Genomic DNA, 10,878 nt, shown 5'->3' on the forward strand with positions numbered 1-10,878 from the left:
GAGCTGCGCACGGGCCGGGTGTCATGTTACTCAAGGCGCTGTTTAAAACATTCGATCCCCGCCACCGCCTTCCCATTCCCCACCCCCAAAACACAGCCACGACGGACAAGCCACGCCGCCCAATGGCGAGGCCAGAGGGAGTTTTGGCGCTTCGCCACCCTGGGTTCTTCGTCCAATAGAGAACGGGACTAGGCGGGACAACGCCCTGGGTAGAACGGAGGCTCTACCAATGGCAGGAGTGTTATTGCAGAGAAATAGTATTATGCTAATCGATGTTTTGCTCGAACTCACTCGGTGAGAGCTTTAAAAAGCCAAGCAGCCCCCGGGCAGGCGGTTAGAAGGAGAGTGAGGTGCGGCGGGTTAGCGAGAGTGAGTTTGGGGCGCAACGGGGTGGTTCTTCGGGCTAAAGGGCGGCGAAATCCTTGTCCTCCTCCACTTCGACTCTTGATTTGGATTTGTAAAGACGCTCGGAGACGCTCCGCTTCCCTTCTTCGCCATCGCCACCTCCGGGTGAAGGAACCTGCCCGCTCCCGATCTTATCTATCGTCGCCGCTGCCGCCACCATCATGTCCAACGTGCACCTCTCTAGTGCCTCGGCTTTGGAGCGCCTGGCGGCTCGCCGGACATTCCCTTTGCACGCTCGCACCGGGGTGTGCAGGAACCTGTTTGGTCCCGTGGATCACGACGAGCTCAAGCGGGAGCTGAAGAGCAAATTGCGGGAGATCTGCGAGGAGGGCCAGAGGCGCTGGGGCTACGACTTCCAAAGCGAGACGCCGCTGGCCGGTTCGGGGAGCCTGCAGTGGGAAGAGGTAGACGGAGAATCCGAGCCCGCTTTCTACAGGGAAACGCTACAGGTTGGGAGGTGCCGCTTCCCGGTGCTGATGGTTAGATCGACGCCTCCGCCCGGAGATGAGGTGGCGTCTCTTGAGTTCGATCCCCGAGACCCTCACCAGGAGCTGGGGCTTTCTTCGACTCCCTCCCCGCTTAGCCCGCAGGACAACCCGGCCGCCTTGGAAGGCACGACGTCGGCAGGCGAGGAGCGCCTCAGCCAGGAGGACAAGGCCGACGAGCGCCACAGCTACTCGGGGATTATAATCAAGCCTGTCCCGTGTGTCGCTGCGGCTCTTAAAAGAGCGTCGTCAACCAGCGTAGCTCACATCACAGGTAAGGCAGAACCGAGCCTCGGGCTGCGTTGCACTTGCGTCGGCAGAGACATTGCATCAGTCTTAGCCGCCCGCGTTAAAATATGTCACTCGCGGCCCCCAACCTCCCAGTTATGTGGGAAGGTAATCTCCTCCGTGGTTTTTTTTTTCCACGCACGTACACACGCACACGCGATGCGTGCTCTGGAGAGTGCCCTCTAAACGTCGCCCCGAGGCGCTGGCTCTGTTTAAGATTCCGCACAGGTCCCTGGGGCTGGGCTGGGCTGGGCTGGAAAATGCTTACGCAGCACATCGCGCTCTGCAGGCGAGCCCTTGTCGGCTGCCTCTTTTGCGACGTAAACAAACCGTACTAGCTGCACCGCTCGGCGTTGGAGGACAGGGGGAGCCAAGAACCCGGGGCTGGTCGACGGCCGTGCAAAGAGCCCAGCAGGGCGGGTCCCTTGTAGGCGAAACGGATTGTTTTTCGACGGGTCCTGGTTCTAATGGGTGTGTCTCTTTCAAACTAAAAAGTTGGGCTGCCGCGCTCCCCTAAAGCCCGACTAATATTTTTATCCCTTTCTTTGGGTCTTAACGATCTTCTAGATTTCTTCGCAAAGCGGAAAAGAGTCGTAGACAGAGTGGCCGGCGATCATAGCAGCCCGATGGCAACTTCGGTCACAGCGGTGCCTAAGGAGCAGACACCCCGGAAAAGGCTCCGATGAACGAGGTGAGAGCGCCTGCTGGCGCTTTAAGGCAGCGTTTCCCAACCTTAGGAACTTGAAGATGCGTGGACTTCAACTCCCAGAATTCCCCAGCCAGCATAGCTGGCTGGGGAATTCTGGGAGTTGAAGTCCACGCATCTTCAAGTTCCTAAGGTTGGGAAACGCTGCTTTAAGGTTCCTCTTCTCCCTCCCCCGCTTTCTCCCCCCCCTCCCCCGTCCTGGACCGTTCTCAAGGTCAGCCTCTCGGCTCCTTTTCCACCAGAGGAGGGGAACGGTTCAGTTTCAGCCGGATTAGTACATTAGTACAAAACTCGGGAGGATGGTGAGAGAGCAGCAGCGAGAAGGACAACAACTCGTTGAGCACAAGAGCTTCCTGATTGTGGATCCATCTGTTAACTTGGATGGAGGACCGAAGGGAAGAACCCCTTGCAGAATAGGAAGAGAATGGAAATTTATTTATTTATTTATTTAATTTATTTAATTTATTTATTTATTTATTTATTTATTTATTTGATTTATATACTGCCCTTCTCCCGAAGGACTCAGGGCGGTGTACAGGGCAATAAAAATAAGAATACAGGATACAAGATTTATTTAAGTTAAATGATTGTGCCCAATGTGGTAAGTTAAGTTAAAATAATGTTAAAACCCCAAACCCATCAGGCCAGGCCTGCTTGTTCGAATAACCCTGCCTTTTTTTTAAAAAAAAAATATGCTGGAGACGACTTTATAATTGGGCAGATATATATGCTCCTGGGGTGACATTTGGTGAAAAAACACTACAAAAAGGAGGAAGGCTTGTTTCTTTTCTCCCAAGACTCCACGGTTGTTGTTGTGTTGACTCATTCGTGGATTTTCTGAGTAAAAAGTGGCCCAGCTTTTGTGCTAGCCTGTTCCCCCTGAGCTGCAGTGTCTGGGACAGTTTTCTGCACATGCTTGATTGGTGGTGATTTTTCTCTTTCAGATTTTGCACTATATAATACCGAAGTGATTGTTTCCTTGGAAACACCAAGAGCTTGAGAGGCCCTTCCTCTCCGTGTGTCAAAGGGGGCTGGCGAGTCAGACTAGACCAGCCTAAGGAAGAAGTCGCCTGTTTTGTTTTTTCCGCTCCTCTTCTAACTCGTGCCCCGAAGGAACTGCTTGAACCTCCATGTAGCAAAAGTGGCTGACTAACAGTCGCCTGACGGAGCAGTGTTAATTTACAACTGTGCAATGTATTATGTTTTTTTTTTATGTATTATACCTAATGTGCGTACACTGGCCAGAAGTGTAAAAGCTTTAAAGTCACCTATATAAAATGTTTAATCTTTGCTGAATTCTCAGTGCAAAAAATAACCCCACAAAAAAACAAAAGTATAATTTGTAAAAAAAAAGTGCAAACAACTTAAAAGAGTTATACTAACTTATATTTTCTATTTATGTCAAAAGGTGGATGGATGGATACCTTTGACACCCAGTAGTGAGTTTTTTGTGTTTTCCCCCATTTGGTTAAGCCAAAGGGCACCATATATATTTGCTTTTGTTGTTATTTACAAAAAATGTAAATTTATTTTTATAGTGGGATTTTGCATTCACAAAATGTAGCTATGAATCAAAATTACATTTAGTTATACTTGAAAGAAATCTGATAAGGTTCCTGAGCTGGTCTGTACCACTGCCATCCCAAACCTATGCTACAATGTTAAAATAAAAAGGAATCAAGTGTCTGTTAACTGTATTTCTTGCTTTTACTTTCACTTTTAAGCAGAACATTGCACAAATGCACATGCACCCTTGTTTTCTTTTTAAAATCCTCCCTAAATGCAGCTAATGTATAAGTAGTCCTTCAGTTAGTGACCACAATTGGGGCAAGTAACTTGGTGATTGTGTAAAGCAGTTGCTAAGTGAAAATTGTGCTTTAGCTTTACTTTACAGACCTGCGAAGGTGGTAAATGCAGAGATTGATTGTAAAGTTACTTTTGCATCACTGTCATAACGTAAACAGTTACTCAACAAAACAGTTACTAAATGAAGCCTACCTGTAAGTTATTAATTTATCCTTTCCCTGTGTATATTCTTTGAAAAGTAGTGGTCTTCAATTATATATTATATGAGATATCTATCTAGAAATCTAGTTTCCCCCATCATGGGATGGGGTCTGGCAGTAAGATAGATTGGAATAACTGAGAAATTTGTGTTCATATTTGTGTTCAAAGTAATAGCCCTTGAGTATGGATTCCATGGAAATGACTTTCACAACTAGACATAGTCATAATAAATATTGAACAACTTTAATTTGGGTATGCAGCTGCACAACATAACCTCAGAGGGAAAGCCATTTTTGGACATACTTTTATGGATCACATCTGTACTTGGGGCATTAACCTACTTACCAGTAGTCCTCAATATATATTCATTCAGTTACTGTTGGCAGTGCTGAAAACCTGACTTCTGACCAGTCCTTGCACTTAAGGCCCATTTATAGCATCCCCTGCAATGGCCACATGATCAAAATTATGACACATGACAGCCAACATGTATTTTACAATGATTGTAGCATTCTGGGAGCAGGATGGTCATTTGCAACTTCCCAGGGGAACTTCCAACAAGCAAAGCCAGTGGGGGCAGCTGGATTTGATTAACCAGAACAAAAAGGTAAATAGGTCACAACTCATTTAATGACTGCATTGCTTAGCAAAGTCCCAATCATGGTTGTAAATGTGAGGACTATACACACACACATGTATATACACATACACACACATATAGACTTGCATTAAGTAATGACCTTACAATAAGATACAGATACTCTACAATACCTGAACAGCCTTTCTAGTATTAGAAAAACCTTTGGTGTTTAATATTAGACATGTTAAATCTTTACCACCCTCTTGTTTACCATGAGCCATGTGAGTAATATTCTCCCACACTAGCTTTATGCAATTGACAAAAAATAAAATGTGATCCATAGAAACAGTTCGCTTTCAGGTATTGCAATATTTCTTGCCATTTATATAAAAAAATGCAAGTATAACTTGAGCATCATAAGCATGACCTGAAAGACTGAAGCATCTTTTAAGATTTACATAAATACATAAAATAAGTTAAATTCCATTATTTATTTATTTATTTATTTATTTATTTATTTATTTATTTATTTATTAGTATTGGGTTAGGTATCTTCTGTGTTCAGGTATATCTTTATGGTTAATCCACAAACTGGGGGTTAAGTTATGTAAAAGTTTACATAAAATAGAGCACAGAGACCACTGCATCATTTGCCCACCTGTTCACATAAGATATGTGTCTCTACCATTATGATAATACACCAGTATAGACCAGTATCAAGGAAAGTTTCTCTTGGCATCTATCAAGTACTAATTAATATAGATTGAAGGGTCATTAAGAGCCTAGCTGCAGAAAATAGTGAAAAAGTTGGCAATATCTTAGTAGTCTCTTGGTCCCATATGCACTTAATTAATTTCAGTAATACTGACTTCTAGCTCTATAAGTATTTGCAGTTTGAGGTACAAAGCTGCTTCATGGGGTTAATTTTGTTCAGCTGCCAAAGGCACAGCATGACTGTAGCTATCCCATTTCTTTGAGGAACAGCTGAAAGATAAAATGAAAGCCACGGTCCTGTGCTGAAAGAGTCTATTCATTGTTTTATCTCTTCCACATCTTGAAAAGGTAGATGGCTGTGTATGCCTACAAATGCCACCTCTTTCAACGCAAGGCCCACCTTAAAGAAGGAAGAAAGATAGGATACTTTTCTAAGCATATTTGTGGTTTGTGCTTTTGTGTGGTACTTAATAGAATTTGTCTGCTGGAAAAATAGAGCCTGCTGCCAAAATAAAACCCTTCTGTCCTCTTGTAGCCTTTGCCTAGAACCTCCCAATCTAGGCTGCAAAAATCTGGACCGCCATCAGATGGTAGTGAAGAAGTATAAAACTCTTAAGTCTTTTGCCATTTGGTGGCTATCCAAATTCTTGCAGACTGCATGTTGTAACACTACATATGCCTCCGAATGTCCAAGAAATTAGGAGGTTATTCAGATCTAGTTCAGGAGCTGCAATGGGATGAAAGAAAGAAGTAAATTGCATGGGGAAATGGAATTCATTTAAGTGGCAGTAGGTACTGGCTTTTAAACACACACACACACACAAATAGGAGATGAGTGAAAAAAATAGTTAATTGCACAATTAACTTGAGTTGCTTACGGAATGTGATATAGGATCCACACCCGCCTACCTGCTGTTGTCTAATACAGATAAAATAATAAGTTCATGCATTGTGGTAAGCTATTATTTACTAAACCACGATGTAGCTAGCTGGATTTTCTAAACACACTAAAACACACACTATGATGTATCAATAACAATGGCTGGGTATGTACAACTAGCTACCATAATTCAAAACCTCATTTTATCTGAGCGTAACAGATGAATCTCAAAATGGGTGGAAACATATATTTCACTGGTGGGAACATTTCTGAGTGGAGTTCTGCCATCTTCTTTTATGAGATTTATGAGAAGCAGAGGGAATTGGAGGGAAAAGGAGAAGTTGGGAATTGTAGCTCTTCTTTTCAGCCAATGGAAAAGTTTCACTGAAGAAAAATCCATTCCCTCCAGAGCAGGCTTTTGTTGGATTCACCTTAATGTATTTGCTTATGGTTAACTTAGTCACAGTTTTTTCAGATTCACATGACACACTGAACTATAAATGAATTCTGGGCATGCACAATATTGTAGTCTTAACCCAAATCAATCCAATTATCCTACTCAAAATACATCCACTGAAGTCCTTTAAGTCTGGATCCAGTCTAATATTTATTTAACATGTTTTCGCTTTGAATGTATCATAGGAGTTCACAGACCATAGAGCTATAATTGGCTGCATATTGTTCTTCATTTATAATCCCAATTATGTATTTGCCTGCTACACAAGTGGGCAATACCCACATGAGTATGTTCTTTATTCAAGAAGTTTAGAGCTTTGGGATAAAGGGGGAAACAATCATGTGTGAAAATTGACTTCAGTGACTGACAGTAATTTTATGACTGAGGTAATCCCTTTCTTGCTTAACTGGGTTAAGGACAGGGTTAGCATATCATGTGAACTCAAAAATCAGGTTAATATTGAAATTGGAGAAAACTAACTAAAATCACGTATGTTTGAATTAAACCAACCTCCCCCAGTCACCTGCCTTATCCAGGAGAGGTCAATCAAATGTTTTCTTTCGGCTATCAGATAGAGCAGAAAGCCTAGTATGTTTTATCAAGAGCTACACTTCTTTTACATTTTATTTTCACTGCCCTGCATGGGTAGACAGGTAGGTGAAGAGGCAGAAACAGGATGGGATTAAATGAGGGCTGTAACCCACATCTGCTATCACACATGGTTGTTGTTTTATTTTAAAAACAGCTTTTTAAAAAGACAGCAAGTTAGCCTGAGCAAAAGAGGCTAATACAGAAGCCTAGATATTCTGAGGCAGGCTTGTCAAACTCACAACGTCACGTGACGTGTCGCAACATATCACGACTTTTTTTGCCATTGCCAGCAATGGTGTGGTGTGGGTGCAATTTCACTATGATGTATCCGGCCTGCGGGCGGCAGTTTGACACCCCTGTTCTAACTTTAATCTTGTCTGATGAGTTATTTGCTAGACTACAACAGTAACACAGTTGGTTAGCCATATTGTGTGAACACAACTACTGTATTCTCCATGTATAAAACAAGCTATAACACATGCATGAGAAAAGCCCCAGGGAAATAGCCAAGTTAGATGTGCCAAATGAAGCAAGTCTTGGAATACAGATATACAAGATATTTATAAGATAAACCAGTTATCTTAGGGTATAAATGCTCACAGATTCTAGAGCCGACTTTGTCATATGAAAAAAATACAAAAATATAAAGATAAGTGACTTATCTCCCACACATACAAATACATATACATACACACACACACGCACGCACACATATTCTTTGGCAGAGAATTTGCTCATAACACTTTGTTGCCTGAATTTCATCAGTCTGCATTGTGTACAAGAATTTGTGATAAAATTTTCTATGATTCTTGGTAACTAGACACACATATGTATTGATTTTAGTGACATCAGTACAGAAGTGGTTTGCTACTGCTTTCTATCAACATATTTTTTTCAACTTTTTTGAAAGAAAAAATGTTTTTTTCAATTTTCCAGTTTAGTCCAGTCTTGGGATTTTTAGTGGTCTTCCATCCATATATTCATGACACTAATGAATTCCAATCCTGCCTGTGTACACACAAACACATATAATACGCACACACAAAATGGAACATATATACAGATAGTCCTTAACTTACAATCATAACTGAATGCAAAATGTCTGTTGCTAAGCAAGATAGTTAAGTCAGTTGCAATCCATTTTATAAACATTTTTGTCACTGCTGTTAAGTGAATACTGCAGTTGATAAGTGAATCGTGTGATCATTAAGTAAATCTGGTTCCTCCCCCCCCCCATTGACTTCGCTTGTTGGAAGGCGACTGGAAAGTTTACAGATGGTAACCATATGACCCCAGGACAGTGCGGCTACATGCCAATTGCTAAGTGCCCAAATTTTGATCACATGAACATGCTACAATGAACATAAGTGTGAAAACCAGTCATTAGTCACTTTTTCAGTGCTGTTGTTACTTCAAACAGCTACTAAATGAATGGTTGGAAATCGAGAACTATCTGTATATGGAAGATCAGCCAAGGTCATATAGGTGCTGTCCCGTTTGAATTGGTACTACTAGATGATTGATCTATGGTAGCTCTTCCACTGCACTGTATTCAGAGAAACCAGTGGTTCCCAACCTTTCTGGATTGGTGGTTTGGTGCAGGGGGGAGTGGGGATAGTTCAGTGCGAGTGACAGGGGTTCAGACACATTTGCAGAGTATACTTGCCGCTTGTGTGAGTTAAGCTTCATGCACGTGTGCTCACCAGCTGTTTGCCCAACCTGGTTCTGAACATGCGACAGCCCACTAGTAGGCCGCGGTCCGGAAGTTGGAGACCCCTAGTCTAGTCACAATAGTATATATTATTAGTTTTCATACCATAGCTAATAGTGTTCAGCTAATTACCTTATTTATGTCACTGTGATTTTCAAAATCTTGGTGTCTGAATGTTTCTTTCAATTCCATAATATTGACAAATTTAAGGCAATAATTTTAAAATACTTTCTGAAAGAAATATCAATAAAATAAACTGTCTCATCGTGGACACTTCCAAATAAAAATCTGTAGAACTTTATGACCATATGTGCGTGCTATTAAAAAGCTGATGCTTCCAATGAATGGCACTTGCTGTTCAAATACAGATGTAAAATTATATGCTGTAGTTTTAAGATTGCAATGCCATCAAAGTAAAACACATTTTAAGTCTTAGTAATTTCCCATAAACTGAAGTATATCTTTAACATTTTTACTGAAATTGATAAAAGCTAACCAGATTTAAATGTGAGGTAAAAGAAAATGTATGGGCTAGGATTGCTTCTGAAAATCTCTTTAATTGTGGGCTATTGAGACACCTAAGGTTACCAGATCAAAGTAGCAAAGCTCTGGACTGCCAGTAAGTGGCAGCAAAATACACTTCCCGGATTTTTGTAGCCCAACCTAGATTTCTCCGAACGGCTCATAAATTATTAAGGATCAGAGTACAGAATAGTTTAGGAATGAGTATTTAAAAAGTAAAAAGCTATTATCTTCGCCACCTCAATAGAACAGGGTAAAATCAGTCCGACGCATTCAGAAGCATTTGCGATCGGAATCGTGCTTTTTCCCAGTCCCTTCCAAGAAATGGCTTGGAATTTAAATTCCCCCGATACATTGAAAATGTAAAAAGCACTATTAGCACTTTTATTAAGTACTAAGTATTATGTGGCGTATTTTATTAAGCACTTAATGAGCATTATTAAATAGCCTACAGCGAAGTAGCCACATTAGTTTATACTAACATACTTTACTGCCTACCGTATGCTGACATAAAACTCCAGCAACTCTGTCTCTTGAAAGGCGAACCGATAAACGTTGTAAGTTCTTCTGCTCTGTATGAGAAAATAAGGCTGCAGAGTTTCAGATTATTATAAGAAAACGAAGAGCTAAGATCCCCAGACCTTTTATTCTCCACTCCGGTTCGTTCTATCAAACCTTATTAAATATTGGTTACCAGTAAATGTGTAAAAGACTCCGACAAGGTAGGATCGAGACAGCGAGTCATAATGTTGGTTAGAATGAGATGTCTTTCGAGATTCCACTGCGTCCGACAGGAGTTAACTTCGTGATCACTCGGCACGCGTCTTGCAGCCCTCTTGCATTTTCTTTCCAAGTGAATTTCACTGTTTGCCACGAGGACTTACGGTAAAACGTACACGTTATTCATGTCTGCGTGGGTGGGGGGGGGAGGCCTCTTATTAACCTCTTAAATAAAATTGGGTTAATTCAGCGGAAGGTTAAGGATCAGCCAGCAAACAGAAAGATTAGGAAATATGACGATACTTAAAGCCATTTAGAGAAGACTGCTTGCTTATCTGTTTTTTCCCAAAATACACGCGGGGCACTGCAAAAATCCTCGTCAAATAAAAGCCAGCCTGGTTTTCACTGGGCGGATGTTTACTGCATTTTACGGTAGCTTCCGCGTTCCCCGAACTTTCTTCTTATACGTCGCTGTAAAATATTCATAAGCGGCACCCTAGTGACCTTTATGGCCCCGCCCCTTCGGCGCCCTGCTGTGGGTTTGAGCTTGGCGCGCTTTTCTTCTTTGTCCACTTTGGAGTTAAAACGTCACTGACTTTTTTTTTAAAGCCCTCTTTGGGGATGACTTCCCGGCTTACTCGGAAGTAAACACCATGGAACCTGCTTCCGATCAAAGGCGCTAAGAGCCGCAGGCAACTGGGGGATTTCCCGCCTTTCCTAAGGAAGTAGCGCTGGAACGCGCGCAGATTCCAGCACATCTGTCGAGAATAAAATACTTGCTGTAACTACTGCGGGAACTTTAAGTGAACTGG

General features: G+C 42.1%; 1 protein-coding gene and 1 long non-coding RNA gene across 5 annotated transcripts; one reads left to right on the forward strand and one right to left on the reverse strand.

Moving 5' to 3' along the window:
• Positions 1 to 264: 264 nt before the first annotated feature.
• Positions 265 to 3,576, forward strand: CDKN1C (cyclin dependent kinase inhibitor 1C). The gene is made up of 3 exons (XM_083368125.1): positions 265 to 1,164; positions 1,746 to 1,869; positions 2,829 to 3,576. The coding sequence occupies exons 1-2, from the start codon at positions 567 to 569 to the stop codon at positions 1,862 to 1,864; spliced, it is 717 nt and encodes a 238-aa protein (XP_083224251.1). The 5' UTR covers positions 265 to 566; the 3' UTR covers positions 1,865 to 1,869; positions 2,829 to 3,576.
• A 4,153-nt stretch (positions 3,577 to 7,729) lies between these two features.
• On the reverse strand, positions 7,730 to 10,448 carry LOC310631790. 4 transcript variants are annotated; one of them, XR_014490697.1, is made up of 4 exons: positions 10,041 to 10,448; positions 9,845 to 9,918; positions 8,776 to 8,894; positions 7,730 to 8,117 (listed from the first exon to the last, which is right to left on the reverse strand). It is a non-coding gene; the product is annotated as an uncharacterized lncRNA (long non-coding RNA). The 4 variants fall into 4 exon arrangements; XR_014490698.1 differs by having other exon boundaries at positions 8,780 to 8,894; positions 9,845 to 10,448; XR_014490699.1 differs by having other exon boundaries at positions 9,845 to 10,448.
• Positions 10,449 to 10,878: the final 430 nt, after the last annotated feature.

The sequence above is a fragment of the Vipera ursinii genome, assembly GCF_947247035.1.
Source record: "Vipera ursinii genome assembly, chromosome: 1".
Taxonomy (NCBI): domain Eukaryota; kingdom Metazoa; phylum Chordata; class Lepidosauria; order Squamata; family Viperidae; genus Vipera; species Vipera ursinii.

Bases quoted from the DNA above. Each gene is read 5' to 3' on its own strand.
- CDKN1C (XM_083368125.1), top strand. From the start codon at position 567: ATGTCCAACGTGCACCTCTCTAGTGCCTCGGCTTTGGAGCGCCTGGCG. The intron at 1,165-1,745 runs GTAAGGCAGAAC...ACGATCTTCTAG, and splicing joins CAGCGTAGCTCACATCACAG to ATTTCTTCGCAAAGCGGAAA.